General features: G+C 42.2%; 1 protein-coding gene across 2 annotated transcripts in view; it reads right to left on the bottom strand.

Annotated features, from left to right (window-relative positions):
• ITGB8 (integrin subunit beta 8) overlaps positions 1-19,451 on the bottom strand; it is a 124,321-nt gene extending 104,870 nt beyond the window's left edge. Inside the window, exon 1 of one of the 2 annotated variants that reach the window (XM_081101943.1) lies at positions 18,347-19,451. In XM_081101943.1, the coding sequence (XP_080958069.1) occupies positions 18,347-18,473 (127 nt within the window). In that variant the 5' untranslated portion in view covers positions 18,474-19,451. The remainder of the gene's footprint in view (positions 1-18,346) is intronic. The other variant, XM_081101942.1, reaches the window with a different exon arrangement.
• Positions 19,452-22,319: the final 2,868 nt, after the last annotated feature.

The raw sequence follows: 22,319 nt of genomic DNA, 5'->3' as shown, positions 1-22,319 counted from the left end.
GGGGGCATGCAGGAGACAGCCAATCAATGATTCTCTCTCATCATTGATGTTTCTCTCTCTCTCTCCTTCTCCCTTCCTCTCCGAAATCAATAAAAACATATTTTAAAAAAATAGAGTTTTAAAAGGCCATCAAAACCCTCTCTGCTAGGTATACCAGCTGCCCAGTAATGCAGACTCATTTACTGTTTTATGTTTTAACACTGTCAGCAAAGAGACACAAGCAAATTTTGGGGGGGATGAAATTGTTCTGTATGCCTACTGTGGTGGTAGTTTCTAGGTCCATCCACACATCTATCAAAATTCATTGATTGATACCTTAAGTAGATGCAGTTTATTGATTTAAATTATATCAAATTTGTTTTAAATTAGTATTTTAAATTTTACTTTTGCGCTCAAAGGAAATTCTGAATTATAATAAAAATATTATCACCTAAATATTTTATAAGATAGAAATTTAATCTTCTATAATATTTTAAATTATTAATAATAATTGCCCCATTTAATTTCATTGGCTGGAATTTTACTAGGTACTTGCTTATACAAATATATAAATTTCCAATGCTTTACTTCATCATCCTCAGTGTATACTTCTTTTTTTTTTTTTTTAAATATATTTTATTGATTTTTTACAGAGAGGAAGGGAGAGAGATAGAGAGTTAGAAACATCGATGAGAGAGAAACATCGATCAGCTGCCTCCTGCACATCTCCTACTGGGGATGTGCCCGCAACCCAGGTACATGCCCTCGACCGGAATCGAACCTGGGACCTTTCAGTCCGCAGGCCGATGCTCTATCCACTGAGCCAAACCGGTTTCGGCCAGTGTATACTTCTTAAGACCAAGGATATTCTCTTACAAAACCACCTTAGAAGTGGTTAATTCAGGACATTTATTATTGACACTATATCATGAACTAATCTTTAGTCCATATTATACTATAGAATTCTTGTTCCATATTATTCATATTTTGCAAAACAGTCCAACTCCTATTTCTCCTTCATCAAAACTCAGCTTTGTCAGAGTTCATTATTGTTTGGGTAAATCTTCAACCAATGCTTTAGTCTCCTTGTTCTCACTGGCTGCTTGTAGAGTTATTCCCCATGCCCTACCTCCCAAAAGTATCAACCTCTATTCTTTAAAGTTCAAAGCTCATATTTAACATGCTCTTCCATCTTTGTTATCACCAGAGCCTTTACTAAAATTTACAATGTATTCATCACTTTGCTGATGGGTTTTCTGCCTCACTAGATGCCATGTGATCATCCAGATTATGCCCTCTTCATACTACCTTCACCTTAGGAATTCTTGTGGTGAAGGACTGTGGTGGGGAATTCTCATGAGGTAAAGGGGCCACTGGATCATGAAACCATGAAAGAGTTCTTAGGTCCAAAGGCCAAAGAAAAGCAGAATGAGCGACAAATTCAAGAGGAGCCACAGCATGGGACAGAAGGACGGCTCCTGACCCAATAATTCTAAACATGAAGTTGAATAAACAGAAGTAGATCAGACACAAATGGGGTGATGCAACAGCATACATCTTAGCATCTGAAGCTGCCTTTATGGGGTACTGTCATGGGCATATTAAGGATTGTGTCTCTTCCAAATTCCTTTCTTGCCTCACTTAGACCCGAGGCCTTCCTTTTCTTCATCTCTTTGACTTGCCATCATCATTTCTCACATTAAGTTATTCTAATTCTTTCTCCTCAAATCCCCAAACACTTCTACCAAGTCTGAATACTTAAGATATGGCCCTAATCATACCTTTGTATTACCCAGAATCCTATCTAATAAAAGAGGAACATGGTAATTAGCGTACCTCTGCTACCCTTCCCATTGGCTAATCAGGGCGATATGCAAATTAACTGCCAGCCAAGATGGCGGCTGGCAGCCAGGCAGCTTGAAACTAACATTAGGCATGCTTGCTTCAGTGACGGAGGACTCCAACGTTCCCCGCCTGCCTTGCCGGCCTCTGAGCTTGCAGTGTGAAACATAGTTAAAAATATAGAAGCTAAACAAAACCCCAGAAACCTGCTTTCAGCAGCAGAGGCCTAAGAGCTGGAGTAAGAGCTAACGCTGGCCCAGAATAAAAAAGAAAAGAAAAAAAGAAGCAGTTGGGAGCTTCAGTCACCCGCCAGCCTGAAAACAGCCCTCAGCCCCTCACCCAGACTGGCCAGGCAGCCCAGTGGGGACCCCCACCCTGAAGGGTGTGTGACCAGCTGCAAACAGCCATCATCCCCTCATCCAGGCTGGCCAGGCACCCCAGTGGGGACCCCCACCCTGATCCAGGACACCCTTCAGGGCAAACCAGCCGGCACCCACCAATGCACCAGGCCTCTATCCTATATAGTAAAAGGGTAATATGCCTCCCAGCACCAGGATCAGCGGAGCTGCGAGGCCTCCCGGTACTGGGATCAGTGTGACAGGGGGCAGCGCCCAAACCCCCTGATCGCCCTGCGGCTCTGTGTGTGACAGGGGGCAGGGCTACAACCTCCCTATCCGCCCAGCTCTGTTCATGACAGGGGAAGGTGCCCCAACCCCCTGATCGGCCCTGCTCTGTGCCTGATAGGGGGGAGCTCCCCAACCCCCTGATCGCCCTGCGGCTCTGTGTGTGACAGCGTGCGGCGCCCCAATCCCCCACCCCCTCCACGGGCCCTGCTCTGTGTGTGATGGGGTACAGCCATAACCTCCCCATCAGCCCTGCCCTGAGTGTGACAGTGGCGGCGCCCCAACCCCCTGATCGGCCCTGCTCTGTGTGTGACAGGGGGCAGTGCCCCAACTCCCCTATTGGCCCTACTCTGTGAGTGACACGTGGTAGCTCCCCAACCCCCTGATTGACCCCGCTCTGTGTGTGACAGGGTACGGAGCCCCAACCCCCCTGATGGGCCCTGCTCTGTGCGTGACAGGGGGCAGTGCCCCAACTCCCCTATCGGCCCTACTCTGTGAGTGACACGGAGGAGCTCCCCAACCCCCCGATTGACCCTGCTCTGTGCGTGACAGGGTACGGAGCCCCAACCCCCCTGATGGGCCCTGCTCTGTGCATGACGGGGTGGCGCCGCAACCTCCCCATCGACCCTGCCTTGAGTGTGACAGGGGGCGGTGCCCCAACCCCCCAATCGGCCCTACCCTGAGCATGACTGAGGGTGGCATCACAACCTCCCAATCCACCCTGCTCTGTGCATGACAGGGGGTGGTGTCTCAACTCCCCAGTCGGCCCTGCTCTGAGCCCGACCAGGGGCTGCACCTAGGGATTGGGCCTGCCATCTGCCACCCGGGAGCAGGCCTAAGCCAGCAGGTTGTTATCTCCCAAGGGGTTCCAGACTGCAAGAGGGCACAGGCCGGGCTGAGGGACCCCCCCCCCCACCCCACCCCGTGCACAAATTTTTGTTCACCGGGCCTCTAGTATCTAAATAACTTCAAAAAACACACAACAAACTAAAATTGTCTTTGTTCTCTTTTCAGAGGGAAAAGAATTTTCCTTTTTGCCAATATCATTCCCTCTATCTGTTTAGTGAATCACTCACTCAGAGGCCACCAATGATTTCCTAATTTTATTTAGCAGCTAGCATTTAGCAATGTTTAAATATCCTCCATCTTTTAACAGTGGGTAGACATTCTATCACTTCTTCCATCCTCATAACTAATCATCTTCTTACATCTTGATGGCTTCATGAATTAACATGACTACTAGTATGTCTCACCTTCTTGCACATGATCACCAATTAATATCTGTAGTTCCAAAGTCTCATGCAAGTTGCTGCCTTGAATTCTCAATCTGCTGGAATTTCCACTTAGATTCACTAGAACTTCCAAATCTGTAAGTCTCAGGTAAAAACCATCTTCCTATCCATTTGTAGCTCTTCCTGACTTTACTGACATTTCTGCTAATTATGTTATTTTTCTGGTTATTCTGCTTTAAATCTTTGTGGTGAACCTTGACTCCTCCCTATACCATAATCCCAACAACTTGTGAATCACCAAGACTTCTTTACCCTTATCTAGATCTCTTTACATTCATCTCTCCCTTAGTTTATTGTAACAACTTCTCACAGTGTTTTACCTTGGTCATCTACCACTAAGATTCAATATATGCATTAGTGCCAGATACACTGTCCTTAATATATCACATTACTACCCTACTAAACAATAAAAAGCCTTTGGTGTTTTATTTCCTGCCACCTGAATAGTAAAGTTCAAACAAATCTACCTATATCTAACTCTTATGTTCTCTTTCACTTCTCCCCTGATGCCCTGTGTCCTGAACAAAATGTGTGCCTCCTCTCTGCTTTCATGGCATTTCCCTGTATTACAGTCCTTCCAGTTCTCCAGCATGCAATTTAGATACTTATCTCACTTCCATATCTTGGCCATCAATTCCTTTCTGCTCCCTTCAGATGTAGATGATCTCTCCACTTTTTAAAAATTTGTGTTGTGATCTTTACATTCTACATTGAAATATAGTTATTTTTTATTATGTTCCTTAATTCTTTTTGTTTTGCTTATTTAGTTGTGTGTTTGCACATGTGTATATAATTTACATATTACACATATGGAACTATATTTAGCAAGAAGCAAATTCCCCCAGGAAGAGGTAGGTAGTTTTTAGGTAGTCTTCGGTAAACCCTTTCACTTCTAAAATATTGCTGGTTTGTGCCACCTTCAGGTATAATCCTCAGGTATTGTGCACTTCTGCAGGCAGTCAGCTTCATCATCTGGAGTCGGGGATCCCAAGGCATTCAAAGAAACCCATCTCCCACTCAGCAGATCAGGTAAAGTGAACCCTGTCAAACCAGAACTAAAGTAGGCTTCCTCAGACCTCCTACCTTCCACAGGAATCCAGATCAAGCCCCAGAACCTGCCCCTCCCCCTCACCACTCAGAGCCTCACTACCACTGTCTACCTTGAGTCCACAAAGACTAATCTCTCTTCCACACGTTTACAACAGTCCCTTCAAGGAGTCTGAGACTTGCAGATGCCCTAATTTCCCCCACATACTCTATCCCTAGATGGCTCTTCTTCCCCCATCTGCATGCCTTTATAATCTAGAATCCCCTCCTTGTCCTCTCCAAAATTCATAGTCCATTTCCAGAAGAATTCCCTGTATTAATTTGCTATTAATTTTCCCATTCTTTCTTGCTCTGATGAACCCTGGCTCTCCCCTGAGGTCCGGGCTTCCCTTGCTGACTTCATGAATAATGGCTGATGTGTCTCCCCAAGCCTTCAGGACGCTGGGCCTGGAGGCAGGTAGCTGCCCTCCTTAGCTCTCACTGCCACTTCCAGGGTTTTCTGCCTCTCTCATCTCTAAACCCTCCCAGCTTTCACACTCTGTACTCAGGTCATATAGCCCAGAACTCTGAATTATTGCAGGCATTTACTGCCCCAGGATGATGCCTTCTCATTTCTAGAGAACTTTCTCTCTTTGCCTGTTACCACACTCCCCAACAGTACTCCTAGTTAGTTCTTGGCATCTTAAGTACATACGCAGATCATCTTTGCAACACCTAGATGCCTCACTTCCTTGTTCTCCTCACCAATTATTTTATCTTCTACTCTGATTTAACCACTTGCTTCCATGATCATAGATTTAGACCTTGTAATTACCAGTAACTGCAACCCCTCTACAATCTCAGTTTCCCATATTACCCTCTCTGACCATCACCTCCTGTCTTTTAATCTAACTCACTTCTTCTAGGATCTAGACACCAACAGTCTGCCACCTCCAGTCCTTCCATCCTCCCACCTGTTTCACATCTTACGTCCTGTGATATCCTCTTTTCTTGACCCCTTCTCCAGTTATCCATAAGGCTAACTTGGTCACTGCCTTCAAAACTTTGCACAAACATCCCCTTTCTTAATCAGATCAATCCTGTCTAATCCATTTAAAATGGCAACTCCTGCCTATCCCCCTAATCCTGCTCTACTATTTCCCACAGTACATATCATTTTCTAACCTACTACATAATTATAAGTAATTATGTTTACTTTTTATTTTATTTCTTCTGCATCCAAGATATAAGACTTATGAGGATGAGGTTCTTTATCCTTTGTTTCCTAAGGTCTTTTACACAAAGACCAGAGCTTTCCAGTTATTGGTGAAAAATTATTTGTTAAATAACTAGCAATTATTGGATTTTAGTTATGTTATATAATCTATTAGATTATAATATAAGTGCCAATCTCTGCCTTTAAAGTGGTATATCATTGAGGTAGATGATATTCTGTTCATATTTCCCTCCAGGTTTAGGGACTGGGCTCAGGTACCACATTCTAATGGGAGAAGGCAGACCATAGACTAAATAGAATGTATAGCAAACTAGAAGTTGCTCTATGTTTAGCACCTTCTGTAGAGAAAAACACACTCTGATGGGGAGTAAGAAGTGCTAGTGGGCAAGTCAAGCTCTACACTATAATTCTCTGCTAAAGATAGGAGATATTATAACTAAGTATTAATATTTAAAAGAGAATTAAAGTTTCTCTCTTGGCATCAGGACACATTTGATCTATATCCTGTCTGAATTAGAAGAAGTCTAAAGCCCTGCGGCATTAATGGTCCAGACCACCCACATCAGCCTCACATCACTCTCTTGTGTTGTTTACTCACACAGTACCCCAAGCTCAACTTTCCAATCTGTGAAACCTTACTTCCCCTCTGTTCCCACTGCAACTAGTTCAAGCCAAATGTACTGAGTAGGTGCTTAAGAAATACCTTTTGAGTTATTGATTGAATGATAACTGTGGACTTTCTTCAAATCTGAATTCTTACCATGACAGGAAATTTTACAAATACATCTTTAAGAGATTTTCAAAAGAAAGAGTCAAAATATGAATGATCATGGATATAGTTAACTAAAATATTACGTTTTACATGCACTCTAAATAACCAGGGTTTTACTTTAACTCTTTTTCACATTCTCATGGGCAGCTTTGTTAGTATTATTACAAGATTTCTTGATTACAATGAAGAGAATAGGCAAATATTTGGCCAAAAGAAGAAAAGACATTATCATCTAGGAATAGAAAGCAGAAACTTACACGTCTTAAGGAATTTGGAAGTTGTATTGATTTGGATAGCATTCATCCATCCATGAATTATCTGGTAGTTATTTAATACCTGCTATAACCAGGCCATTATGCAGTATATTAAAAATAGGGTACTTATCTTGTGAAGCTTATGGAATAACAGCATAATTGACATATGACAGAACCTTAACAAATATGCTACAAAAAGGACCAGGCAGGGTGCTGTGACAACAGATGACAGAAGGATGTCACCTCAAAGGGAGACAGGGAGGGGCAGTGAAAACTTGAGGAATTTGCCAGGTCTTTTTATTACATGATTGCCTCTCTATTCTGTCTGGCTCCCAAATGCTGTCTGTTAGAAATCACACAGTATTGTTAGGTTGCTATTGAGAGTTAGCCCGATTAGCTGGATCAGTGAAATCTGGCAAAACATCAGCAATCCACTCAGAGAAATGAAATCATCTCCCAGCGTCCAGTACCCCAGGTCTAAATTTTGTGATCTGAACCCCTGTTTTCTACTCAGCTTTCTTTTGTCTTCCAGTAGTTAATTACCCTCTTCACTTCTGCTACAGACTCCCAAGCTGTCTTTAAATATATATGTACAATCAAGCATGATTATATTTGAGTGAGTCAAAAGGAGCTATGCCCTCGCTGTGACTGAGGCTATAAAGAAACTATCTTGTCAGACCTATGTTATAGATCCACTGAGCATGCTGGAAGGCTCTGCTCTCTTCCCAAATGACAACCAGACTCCAAACTCTGTCCCTAGCCTTCTGTGCTCTCACCTGTGGCCTCACCTCCTGAACAACCCCCAAAAAACCCAGATTTCCAGCACGCTTCACCTTTGCACACCAAAAGTTTAGAAAGGGAATAAATGAAAGAACTTTTCCCAAATATGCCATGGGGGTGTGTGTGTGTATATATGTTATTGGTAATATGCTATCAGATTCTGGAATTTCCTGCCAGTCTCCCAGTATTCATGGGATATCTCCTATGATCTTCTGGATGGAGGGGGTCACATCCAGCAGCCTGGCTTGTTTAACCAACTCATTTGGACCATTGTAGGCCATTTACTGTACAGCATCCTTAAAGCCCTGGAAAAGTGAGTTTGTGCTATTATGGGTAAAGTTCTTGAGAACCGAAATTCTTTCATATATAAATAGGAGTGCCACTATCCTGGAGAGGTACTTTCCAAAGTATGTATAATTCCATATTTCTTGGCATTTTCTGGACCCCTAACAGATTGCCACTATGGCAGCTCTACAGAATTTGAAGGCCCAATTCTGGTTGGAGCTCGAATTCTTTATCGTAGTGTTAGAAGCATCTAATTTAGTCAAAGGGTCAAGACAACTCTGGTTCCATATGTGGGGTTTCTTGTTTTAAAAAATAAGCTCAAAGAAATTGTTAAGTACCCAGTGTAGCAGGAAAAAAAAAAGCTATACTATCGGGGAGTATTTTAGAAGTTGATACTGTAGGGAAGAGGCATATAACACCCAGTGATAATTCTAACTGATTAGACATTTCTATACTACCAAGTAATTCAGTAATTTGTCCAAAAAGCCCCGATATCTGAATTTTCATAACGCCTATAAATCAATTTCTACTCTAACAAGTCTATCACCCGGTAATCTACTCTGCAACCATATTCTCAGAGAGCAGTGACCTCTGGCATCAAAGCTGTGCTGATCTCTAAGTAGCTGAAGGTCAGCCCTAGATATGTATATCAACACTGTATGCACCCTGACAGGGAGCACCGGGCTTTATTCTCCAGCTGTTCTATGCTGCCCTCAGTAGGGCACAGGTACATGCTCAGGAACTCCCTCCCCTGTTCCCACCTCATCTTAGTTCCATCAGATGTCACCAGCATCCTGTGGCCTGGGATCCTTTAAGAGGCATCAAGCATTCTACCTCCTCTGAATTAAGGACTCCTGCTAATAACATTTAGTCCTCATATTTCCATTACCAATCTCAGAGGTCAGACACTGTGATTCTGTACATTGGCTCTCACCTTAGTGCTCTGGTTCTATGTGATTTTGGTTGAAACACTTATCCAAAGAGACCTTTTATTTTTTAAAATCTTCATTGTTTAAAGTATAACATTTATCACCTCCCCATTGATCCCCTCTAGCCTGAACCTTCCCCTTGCCCCAGGCCTTACCACACTATTGTCTATTATGCATAGACCCATAGAAGTTCTTCTATCTCTTCCCATCCACACAACCACCCACACACTCACCCATCACCTTCCCTCTGAGAGCAACAGTCTGTTCCATGCTCTGTGTCTCCTTTTAAACCAAAATTCAGGATGCCTGAAACTGACTCCCTTCTTGGGTGTGTTTTATAGTGTTAGTGTCTTCCAGATACATTTTCTTGGAACTTGAGCCCCAGGTATCATTTCCAGAAAGTTTTCTTTTGCAAATTATGGTCTACTTGACTTCAATTCCATAAAAATCCAAACTAAATGCACAAAAAGACAATAGAGCAGCGGTTCTCAACCTGTGAGTCGTGACCCCTTTGGGGGTCAAACAACCCTTTCACAGGAGTCGCCTAAGACCATGGGAAAACATATATACATAATTACATATTGTTTTTGTGATTAATCACTATGCTTTAATTATGTTCAATTTGTAACAATGAAAATACATCCTGCATATCAGATATTTACATTACGATTCAAAACAGTAGCAAAATTGCAGTTATGAAATAGCAATGACAATAATTTTATGGTTGGGGGTCACCACAACATGAGGAACTGTATTAAAGGGTCGCGGCATTAGGAAGGTTGAGAACCATTGCAATAGAGCAATACCTTGGGAGGTATTCCTTTTACTAAGAAACTGGCTAGGTCACTTTTCTGCTAATAATACAGTTCTGCACAATGAGTTCTTTGTTTCTAACCAGAACAGCCAGTCCTACAGCAATTCCAGCACACCCGAAACTTTCCTGCATTCTTTGTTCTCCTGCAGTTAATGAATACCTTTACAACACTAGTTGTAGCCAGCCTGGCCTCCTAGCTCCACTCAAGCAGCCAATTAGGAACGACATTCCCTAGTTTGGCACCCCTTAAGGTACTTCCTGACAACCTAATTTTGTAGAATTTTGAACTTCTAATTATTTTCTCCGTTTTGACCTCATAATATTCTGAAGTCCCTTTGAAGCATAGTAGTGATACCTCATTCCCTAAGGATGAAGCTTTCCCTTAGGCTCCTTTCCCTACCCAGTATTGGTAATAGTTTCCAGGGAATTATACTAAATATCTGGCCCTCACTGAAATCAGAAAAAATTCTGTACCTGGGAAAATGTGGTTCAATTTCAAGGAAAGGACCCTGGTATGTATGCATGTGGAACAACAGTATCTCAACTCTGGCTGCATTTTTCCTTCAGCATATCTTGAAATATCAAGTATTTTTGTTGTAAAAAGAACTTGGATCCAAAAACCATGCAAAAGACTAAAACATTCCTGGCAAAAAGCCACTGCACGCCTCACATACTTAATAAGACACATTTCTAGTCTTCATCCTCCTGTTTTCATTACTAGTCTTTTCCTCCACTTGCAAATTAGGTCTCTTCCTTGGACCTTGGCTTGAACTAGCCTTTGGCAGCCACTGAACTACCTGGGGACTGTGAATTTTGGAGACTATTCTCTAGACTAATCAAACTGCACCAATACTGATCTGGAGTGGCAACAGGCTGTCTTTGACAAATATAACAGTATTTGTTGAATAAAACAAAAGAAAACAAAACAACAAAAATACCTGGGAAAGAAAGATAACCCACTAGAGTAATGATGGCTGGCTTCTTGATAAGGCCAGCATGAAAGGCCAGTCTTTGAGACCTTATATGCTATCTTACACGTGAACTTTTAGTACTTTGACTAATAGCGCTCAAAAGAAAAGCATCTTTTAAAAGCATCTTAAGAGTATATATCCATTAAGACCACCATAATTTAACATTGCAATTTTAATTCAATTATCTTACTCTGACTTCTTAAATTAATTTTAGTTGGGAAACTTTTAAAGTAACTCAGTAAAGATAATTTTTTAAAGTAATATATGCACTTCTTTACTAATGCAGTATATAATAAAAAATACCTTTTAAAAAGCAACACATTTAAGTTTATTTTTGGAAAACATTAGGGTGGCTTAGCTTGAATAATTGCATTCAACCATCGGGTGGTCTTTGGCAAGACAAATGCATCTTTTGTTAGATATGAAAATACAACTGTAATCCCTTTCCAAAACTAGTTCATGGACACACTGAACTCTCCGTGGACCCAGCACAATGTGATCTAACCCTCTGCTCTTAATCCCTCAGATCTCCTCCCTCACCTACTCACCCCTCTTGCTCCTCTCTAGTCACACTGGCCCTGTTGCTCTTTTTCCAATACTCTAGGCACATTTCTGCCCCAGGACCTTTGAGCCTGCTGTTTTCTCTATCTTGACTCTTCTTGCTAATATCTATATGGCTCACTCACTTCAGGAAAGATAATTTTAACTTATGTTTAATATTAGTAGTTTCTGAGCAAAAATTGACCCTATTAGTTTTGTTGATAGATAAGACTGTTTTAATTAAATTATAAAATGCCAATAGAATCCACTTTGACTTTAATTAAATTTTTCTTTGGTATGCAAATTAAAGAAATCCTTTACACACTGCTGCCTTTACAAATTGCTGCCTTTACACACAGCAATTTACTGTGAAAACAGAAAGGAGGTCACATTAACATGGGTTTTTTAAATTGAAAAATAGTCCTTTTAGTCCCTGAAGGCAGTATGGTAGTTGTTGTTTTTTCCTATATATTCATGTACTTATAGATAGTCAATATATGACAGCTGAATGATTCAGCCAAATTTGGCTACTTTGTGTCCATAAAATGTTCTTTTCTGTGTCATGTTTTAAGTTAATAAGAGTTTATAAAAATAAAACTAAATCTAAAATATACTAGACTCACTATAACACCATTTACAAGAAACTGTAATTCAGTGTAATCAGTATACATCTTAGAGCTTAATAAAAGGCATTTAGTTAGAACTATCTTGACATGAGGTAGTTCTCCTTATGCAATGATCTCTGGTGCTTTCATTGCTTGTCAACCTCCCAATAATATTTAAATTAATAGGAAGTCTGCTCCTAACTTTTTTAAGGCCAAAAAAAGAATGCATATTGTTGTGGGCATAACAAGACTAAATATTTACTTACAAACCAGTAAGTAAAATAAGTTCTGTTTTCCTAATATACATTTATAAAGCCCTAGAAGGCTAGGTCTGAATTTAGAATTTCACATTCCAGATTTCTGGTTGAGAACTGGGCAGTGTGTAAAGGATTACTCTCCATTCCTTGATCTGCCCCTCTTCTTCTCACTTCTAGCTTTATCCTATATTAAAAGTTGCCTATCACTTACCTGCATGGACATTCCTGCCAGCATGGCCAAGTTCTGTATACTTCCCCTTTCCTAGGGTTTTGGCCTATGGGTGGCAAAGTGATACCATAGTATGGCCCTGAAAGTTGTCTTGGACTATTTGGGCAGAGAATTCTGGAAATGATCTAGAAGAGGTTTGAAGTCTCTGGAGAGGTATGCCTCATGGATTCCTTGCCTGTGGGGAGAGGCAGAAAAGGATAGGGATCCCTTTACCCCTGAAAGATAGTTTGTAATAGTGATTCAGAGTGCAGAGTCAACCCCAGAGGTCTGAATTCTGGTTCCATTACTTGATAGTTAAGAGATCTTGAAGAAGTTATTCAATGTCTCTTTAATTAATTTACTTGCCTACAAAATGGGGAATAATCAGAGTATATACCTCAGAGGGTTGTGGGCATGAAAATTTATTTTCATACAGCATGTCCAGGAGGGTGTCTGGCATAGAGCAAATACTTCACAAATATTAACTATAGTCAAACCCAGAACAGTGCCTGGCACAAGGATGTAAGTGGTTTAAGAAAATTTGAATGAATAATTATTTAAATGGATTAGAATAGTTTGTCTTTTTATTACCTTTCTTAGTGTTTGGTTAAAAATGACTACAGACCTAGCCAGTTTGGCTCAATGGATAGAGTGTCAGCTTGTGGACTGAAGGGTCTTGGGTTCAATTCCAGTCAAGGGCACATGCCCAGGTTGCAGGCTCGATCCCCAGTGGTGGGTGTGCAGGAGAGGCAGCCAATCAATGATTCTCTCTCCCCCTTCCTCTCTGAAATCAATAAAAAATATTTTTAAAAAGACTACAAATTCCAGTTTATATAGCCCAAATATAAATCAGTTTTAAAATACGTATTGAGGTAAAAGGTCAGGATTACTTTTTATAATTAATTTTCAATGAAAATAATTATCAGAAATTTTGAAAGAAAACAAATTTGTAAAAAGTAGATTAAAAATTAGTAAGTGTTTATTTTGATCTTAGCTAAAGATTTGCCTACAAGGTCAAGAGCCTGCTTTCTGGGGTGGACTGAGAAGGCAGAAAACAAGTGTATTATTGTGTTAAACCATTTATAATAGAACCGGCTTTTATAGGAAAAAAAAGAGGCCTGGTGCATGAAATTCGTGCACTGAGGGGGGGGGGGTGTCTCACAGCCCAGCCTGCACCCTCTCTAATCTGGGACCCCTTGGGGGATGTCTGACTGCCTGTGGGATCGGGCCTAAACCAGCAGTCGGACATCCCCCTCACAATCCAGGACTACTGGCTCCCAATTGCTTGCCTGCCTGCCTGCCTGATTGCCCCTAACCGCTTCTGCCTGCCAGCCTGATCACCCCCTAACCACTCTCCTGACAGCCTGATCGACGCCTCACTGCACCCCTGCCAGCCCAATCGCCCCCAACTGCCACCTGCCGGCCCGGTCACCCCCAACTACCCTCCCCTGCTGGCCCAGTCGCCCCTAACTGCCCTTCCATGCTGGCCATCTTGTGGCTGTGGGCACTGCCATCTTTGAGGGTGTGACAGTCAGTTAGCATATTTCTTCCTTATTGGCTGTGGGTGCTGCCATCTTTGGGGGTGGGGCAGTGGATTAGCATATTCCCTCCTTGTTGCCTGTGGGTGCCGCCATCTTTGTGATGTATGAGGGTCAATTAGCATATTCACTCTTTATTAGAAAGGGTAGTTCTTAAAGTGCAAATTCTAGTGTGAATTAAATAGATCAAGGATGCCACCAAAGTGTTACCCTGAACTACAGGAAGACTGATTTACCACCTACTCACATGAGGAAGAGTATGAAAGGTACAAGCTTGAAGGAGAAATTTGGAGATATGTTAGGGTAATTCTGCCTTTAGACATACAGTGGAGATGTTGAATAAGTTTGCTATACCATCTGAAGATCAGATAAGAGGTCAGGACCGAAGTTGTCATCATAGAAATGGTACTTAAGACCCAAAACTGGGTTAGTCCACCTGAGGACTTAATAAATAGCTATAAGAGAAAGTCCAGTCCAAGGACTGAGTCCTGAGCCACTCCTACATTTGGAGGTTGGGACATGAAGAACTGACACCAGAGATAGAGAAGGAGCTTAAACCAAGAGCATGTGGGTCCATGAAAGAAGTGCTTTGAAGGAGGGAGTGGTCAACAGTGTTAACTTACTGACAGATAATAGGATGAAGACTGTGGCTTGGCCCTGGGATTTGGCAATAGGGAGCTCACTGTGTTTTTAACAGAATAGATACTGGGAGAGGTGATAAATAAAGCCTGATTGCAAAGGTTTCAACAGGCAGGTGAGGAGAATTGGAGACAGCAAGTATGATAGCTCTTTCAAGATTTTGGCTATAGCAGAGAGTGAGAAATAGCAGAGGGATACTACAGCGTGTATGGATACGCATATGCTATAAGTGATCCAGTAGAGAGGAGAAGAAATGATGATTCAAGATAACTCTTCCAACAAACCCTAACAAGGTATACTTTCTGTGATTCCATTGGGTTAAAGAAATTAGCATTTAGTTGGGGAAGTAGATGTATTGATGTTTTTTCCTTCTTCATATACATGCATATCAAAAAGCCTGTTACATATGCATATTTTAAGAAAAATATTTTTAATGGAGCCATAACAGAACCATTGAAAAGTAAGTGGTTAAAATTGTCTTTGCTCCAGGCCCTCACTTCTGCATTCCTCCCATGAAAGATAATGAAAAATCTTGTGGCCCTAAAATTCAGCTAAAACAATTCATGCCCTGGGATTAATGAGTGTGTTACTTGTCCAGTAGTATTTTAATTTACAGAAATATTTAGGATAAAATTATATAAGCAATTACTTCAAAATAATCTAGTTGGGGAAAAGAGATAAACTGGGTAGGGAGAGAGAGAAAAAAAAAGTTGGCTCTGAGTTGATAGTTCATTTTAAAGCTGGGTGATGGGTATATGGCAATTCCTTATACCATTATCTCTTCTTCTGCATGTGTTTCAAAATTCCCATAATATAAAGCTAAACATTAGAAGAAACATAGTGTCAATACCATGCTTAATCCAAATAAATCCATTAAATGGTGAAATTTTAGATAATTTGGTAACAGGTAAATATTTGGGGGCACAGGAATTTTTTTGGCTTTTTCTAATCTTATCAGTTATTTTGCTTTTATATACAATACAAACTTATTTTTTACTCAGAAGGTGTCTCAGTTGCTTTAAGATAGAATTAATTTGGATTCCTGTTGCACAAATAATTTGAGACTTGGTTCTCTTAAACAAAGGCTTGGTTCTCTTAAACATCTTCTCACTTTAGGTAACCATAAAAATACTTAAGAACACTTATGTTACAGAATATGTTCTGAGGTAAAGTAATACTACAGTTAAAAAACAATGATAATCTAGTTGGTTATTACTTAAAAGAATAAATAGTTGATTATACACAGAAGGTGAAATCACATAAGGTTCGATTCCTGGTCAGTGCACATGCCCAGGTTGCGGGTTCTGTATGGGAGGCAACAGATTGATGTTTCTCTCATATCTCTCTCTCTCTCCCCCTCTCCCTCAAATCAATAAAAACATATTTTTAAAAAGTTTCTAACCTTTCAAAAGTAGCAAATGTAGAAACAACAGTGTTGCTACCTTAAGTCTTCAAATAGTAACCACTAGGTATTCTTTAGTGCAAGGGGTCCTCAAACTACGGCCAGCGGGCCACATGCAAATACAAATATTGTATTTGTTCCCGTTTTGTTTTTTTACTTCAAAATAAGATATGTGCAGTGTGCATAGGAATTTGTTCATAGTTTTTTTTTAAACTATAGTCCGGCCCTCCAGTGGTCTGAGGGACAGTGAACTGGGCCCCTGTTTAAAAAGTTTGAGGACCCCTGCTTTAGTGTATTCCAGTTACTCATTAATCACTCTTTAGTGTTATTGTTACAAGAATTGTCAGTAATTTCCACCAGGGAAAACTGAATAACAAAGTCCAATAAATTTCCTAGATCAGAAGAATATTCAGATTTTATTAGTAGCATTCTTCTTACTCGTGATATATTCATTAACAAAAGTTCACTATGTAATTTGGGACCTATACATTCTACTTCAAAAACTAAACCCAAAGGTATGTTGTTGTGCAGCTTATGGTTTCTTTTGTATGGCTTTAATGCCCTCAACGATTCCTTGGTGTAAACTACCGAGCAAGGGAACAAGATTTCCTTTGTAACTGATACCTAAATTTCTGTTCTGCTTTAAGCGTCTAATTTGCACTGTGAAGACATATAATTTGAGCCTTGTAGCTATATCACAAAAGTACAACAGTTTAGGCTGATCTCTAATTTTCTGAGTTGTGCTGGCTATAATTTAAATTTTTTGCATGTTTTTAACTGCAATGCAAACCAGTATACATGAGAAACCTTTGTATATTGACAGAGGCTGGGAAAAAGATGCCTTGTTCTGATTTCAGATAAGCATTCCCTTTTCACAACAGCAGGTGCAAGGGAGCCCATTCATAATATTTGCTTCAAGTCAGTTATAGTTACTGACTGGAAATGCATTGCTATTACAGGAGAACTTGACTAATCATCACAAGCCCAATGAATAAAAATTATTACTATTATTAACAAATTCTAGAGGCAAGTAGGACTTTTTTCTTCGCCTACAAATTGGGGACATAATATATGCTGTTGACACAATTTTGGTCATTTTACTATTGTGTATCTGTTTACTAAATCTAGAAAAACACTTTGTCACTTATTAATACAGGATGGAATTATGCTCAGTGGAAAATTTTCTGTAACAAATGCATGTTCCACTTAAGAGATAATTGATAATGAATGTTATGCTTTCCTTTGCCTTAAGTTTCACTTATTTTTAAATCAACACATAAGGCAAAAAATAACCACAAGATAAAAATTTACTCTAATTGCTCTCATTTCACATAAGTGGGTAAATTCCTTTTGAAACACATATGAGACAACTATATAAGCAACCAATAAGTGAAGCTAGCTGGATGTTTCCATTAGAAACCCTTATTTATAAGGTTATGACTTGACCATTTTAATTAGCTTCAGGCAGAAACTTGGCACACCAGTTCAAAGCATTGGAGAAAATTTTGGTCTACAAAACAATTATAATTCTCCTTCAACAGGAGAGGTCAGAGAAAGGCTCTAATAGAATTTAAGGACTGGATGGCCACACACAGATAAAGTAAATTAAAAAATAAACTGCAGCAATAATCATTGCCTTGGCAAAAATAAGTGTTTTGCTTATGTATCAAACCAGTAAGAACGCATCCTAAATTGATGATTATTACTATTACTTATACTGTGTTTGCTAGTAACCTAGTAGTGTCACCTAACATTTGCATATAATTCAAAAATGCCAAAACGCTTTTGCACTTTTAATTCATTCAGGCTGAGCACTGTGGCAGAAGAAACTTGTATGCTGCCATCCTTTTCCTTCATGTCCCCAAAAAACAGAAGACTCACTCCTGTTACACCCATTTATCCTCAGCCTTGAATCAGATACAGGCTAGTTATTAGACCCACATGCTAGAAAGATGTGGAGCATCTTTAAGGATGCCTTCAAGGATGGGGCAGAACCCCTAAACTGGCTTCTGTAAATACCACTGCCCACACTTCCAAACGTCCATTCTATTACTGCTTTCCCAACATCCAGGAGCAACACACAGTATCCCCACTTATAATTAGTGATTGATGTCGCTCCAGGGCGTTCATGCTTGACACCTGGCCTCCCTCAGGCCACATGTGATGGGGGATAGTGCCACACACCACCCTTCTGAAGTTCTACAGGCAGATGGAAGGAGACTGACACCCGGCCACTTAACTGGCCAGGATGCTGCTCCTCAACCCTTGCAAGACCTTTGAGGAAGAGAAGAAAACAAAACACACACACACACACACACACACACACACACACACACACACACACACAACTTACCACTTTGGCCCAGTCCAAGAACAACTGAAAACACCCAGGCCGCCCGGAGGAATGGGGTAGGACCGGGCCGGCAGTTTTGAAGGCAGACAAATGCGGCAGTAAGAAAAGCCAGGGCCGAGCAGCACATAATGCAAAGCAGCCCACACAGCGCCCGCCGCTTGGCTGCTCTCTGGATGCGCGCTCGCGCCTCCCAGGCGCACCTTGGGGCCCGCGGACCAAGTGTCGCTAGGATGTTTCCAGCAGGCCCGGCAGGCGGACCCCGCGGCTCGGAAGAAGCGGTGCAGGTACGCTGGCCCAGGCACTGCTCGGCATCTCAGGGCCCCTGCGGCCCTCCCAGCTCGGCGCGGTGGGTCCCCGAAATCTCCGCGAGAAGCACCTCCTCCGACTGCCAAAGGCTCGGGGCGGCAACGCGAGCGGGGCTCCGCAGCCAGCTCTGGGACAAAGAAAAGAGCTTTTGTTTCTCTCCAGCCGACGGGAATTCTGCTGCATAAATCAGCTTAGCGAAGAGCCAAACACAATCAAACCCAAACAAAGCCCGAAGCTGGGGGGAAAAACCAGCCTAATGTACATTCACTGGGTGATGCTGCATCTGTGGGAGGGGACGCCAGAGGGGAAAAAAGTCAATGTCGCATCAATCAGCGAGAGCTTCTTCCACAGGTGGGCAGGGAGGCCAACTCCACTTAGTTGCAGCTTTGCAGCCTCGTTAGTTGACCAGAGGACAAAGTCGAAGTGGCAGCGTCCTTGCTGGCCGGGAGGAAGCTTGGGGCGCCAGCAGCCAGGGGAAGCGGCTCCGGGAGCGCCCTAATAGTCCCCCTCGGCGCTGGCGGACTCAGAGCAAGGCATCGCAGCTCCCGGCTCGGGTAGGAGTGGAGCGCACCGCTGCGGGGTGCTAAAGCCCGGCCTCGGGGGGCGGGAGCTTCGTGCCCTCGTTCTCTTGGCCTCAGTGTACAGCTCAGATGTCCGGCCGTCCAGAGCCCAGGCTGTTGGCGCGCTCAGGGGTGCACCCCGTGAGGATGAGAGGGAGACCAGTTGGTGGGAGGCGGAGAGGTGTGGCCCTGCCCGGGCCCGCGGGTGCCGGGGGTAGGGGGGTGACTCCCTATGTGCTGATAGTTGGGCGCGCTCAAGGCCCTGAGTTGCTAGGAAACCGCCCCACGCTATGGAGCGCCCGGCCCCGGCAGCGAGAGGCTCGGAGGCAGCTCGCTGCAACAGCAAAAGCTCGGAGTAGCGTGGGCGGGACATTAGTGAGGCATGAAGTCACCGCGGCCCACACTCGCTCTTTGTTTTGCTCACTCCAGCTCTTTCTCTCCCCCTTGACTCTAATGGTTGCCATTCCCATAGTTCACAAGAACTCCTGAAGTGTAGCCGCACAACAGGAATCGCACGCCCTGTTGTTTTCCTTCTCCTCCCCGAATTCCTCCTCCCTAACGCTCGCCTACCGGGTGCAGAGGCTGGCTCAGCGCAAGCGGCAGCTGCGCGCAAACCCCAGCCTCTCGCCCCGGGCTCTGCGCACTCCTTTGTTTGGAGATACTCAATGCTCGGCAGCTGCCGCCTGCAGAGCGGAGTCCCGGAGCCTCACCCCACCTCTAACACCCTCTGTTCTGGGAGCGCGCGCTGCCTACTTTGCTTGCAGTCAGGAGCTCATCCTTTGCCCCACCCCAAGAGTGTCCCGCGTCTCCCCAACACTTGGAGAGGTGATCCGTCCAACCAGGTTAAGGTGAAATATGCCGGAGTTTCCAGTCTGCAGGAGCTGCACTAGCAGCTGCTGGCTGAAATTTCTCGTGGCTCCTCCACTCGGAGCATCAACCCTGGGCTGGGCAGCCCTGCTCTTTACAGGGTCTGGTGGTGGCTCTGGGCATTTGCTAGTTTACCTTGGGTCTTTTGACCTAAAAGTCAACTTCCCAATAAACAGAACAAAGAAGTTACAAAGGCCGGCGAAACAGGGGAGAGAAGCAGCGAGGGAGGGAGGTGGGATGGCATTTCTGCTGCTTGCAGGTCAGAAATTTAGGGCCCGCAGGGAGGGGTGTTTTGCTGGGCAACTGTGGGGGAAGCCATGCGCCTCCTTGGGTCCTGTCACTAACAGGCTAGGCCGAGGGAGAAAACGCAGTCCTCCGGATTGAAAACAAGGCACTGTTTCCAATCAGACCCAGAGTGATGCTTCCCTTTTACCTCTAGGGGCAGGAGTGGTTCGCCCTGGTAAAGTCTGACCTCTTGTTTCCCACTAGCTGCCTGCCAACCTCTTTCAAAGAGCAGCCTCCCCTTACCGGCATCAGACCCGTCCAGCCAGGTCAAGGTGAAATATGCCGGAGTTTCCCTCTTCACTTGCTTAATAGTTTCTGTCTCCATATTTGGAGTAAAAAATAAGTAGGAGGCGTTCTCTCTTTTTTCTTTCTGTTTTCTATTTGTTAACTGAGTGAATGGAAAGTACCTGATTAATAAACCACAACATTGAAACTCCCCCTTTTCAGGTGTGGACTGCACATTGAAGCCCACAGAATTAGCTAAGCAGACCAGGAACCCAGTTGGAAAATTACAAGTGCCCTGGATCTACAAAGCAGGTTTTTTTTTTGTTTGTTTTTTTTTTTTGAGAGCCCAAATGAATAATTCAAACCTGAAAAACTGGTACTTGTAAGCACAGTTCCACTATAGGCAATGTACTCTAAATATGTACAGTGAAATCCAGCTTAGCTTCATTATTTATTTTCTTTCCTTAGTTCCAACTTTGAACAACTCTAGTTTTGCTTTTCGTGGTCTTAAAGGAAAGGCCTGAGAAGTGGCTGGATGGGGAAGAGGACTTGAAATTTGAACACAAAATGAACATATTCAAACTCTAATTAGTACTCTTCAGTGGGGTAGCATGTATATTTTCCAGAGATTATTTCACAGTCCAAAGGAATGCAGCCACCCTTGAGACAGTGCAGTGCTATAATAAAGAAAAAAAGCCATAATCTCTATAAGGGTGTATGTGATGTGCATTCTATATTGTAAAGAAAGACTTCCACATTTTGTTTTATGAAGCCCAGGCAAATATATGTCGGGATGCCACTTTTATGGAGTTGTTGGAGAAAAAGCACAGCATCATTTATTGCCACTTCCCAGTTTCAAAGAGGTTATAATCCGGTTATCAAAATAAAATAAAACAGAATATCCCAGTTGTGAGGCTGTGGTCCTTGTAAGTTATTTACAAACAAGTTATCTGTAAATTTTGGGCTATAACGTTAAAAGTGAATTCTCTCGAGTCCTGCAAATAATCTGTAGAGTTTTCTTACAGTAAATATAACTAGTGGCCTAGAACAAAAAGTTTCCTTGTTTTTAATAAATGCCATCGGTCACCACAATTCATTCTTTTTCCTGTAAGAAAATGTACAGAATATTGTGAAGAAATGTGATATTATCTTCCTCATATTACCTGAAAAATTCTAACAGAGAGAAAAATGTTCCAGATTAATTCCTGTCTTTATCATGTTCTGCTGTCTTGCTTTGAAATTTCTGACAGCTAATTTTTCATCATTTGTGATAATGAGAGCAAATGAAATTCACAGATAGTGTAAAAGTAGTAACATTTTAGCTATTCATTCCAGCCTTCCTATCATCAGATTCTTTTAGTTGTTAATAAGTCATAAAATTAGATGAATTAAGTTTCTTTCCTACTGCTTTAACCTTGATTTCTCACTAACTCAGTTTATGGTGAGAATGAATAAGCTATAGAGGAATCACAGGAATGAGAGAAACAGCTGGGAGACTGCCCTTTTCCTGTGTATTCAGCCTTTTACGTAGATTTTGTCCAAATTATTGACCTCATAGTTACAGCTAAAACCATATCCACATTTTAATATTTATGATATTAAATTTATGATAAGGGTATGTCCTGATAAAACCATCGTAAGTTGAAAATACCATGTCAAAAATGCATTTCATACACCTAACCTACTGAATATCATAGTTCAGCCTAGTCTATTTTAAGCATGCTCAGAAT

Source organism: Myotis nattereri (assembly GCF_964212035.1).
Source record: "Myotis nattereri genome assembly, chromosome: 11".
Classification (NCBI taxonomy): domain Eukaryota; kingdom Metazoa; phylum Chordata; class Mammalia; order Chiroptera; family Vespertilionidae; genus Myotis; species Myotis nattereri.
The sequence above is the reverse complement of the archived record's forward strand: the minus strand, read 5'-3'. Positions and strand labels throughout refer to the sequence as shown.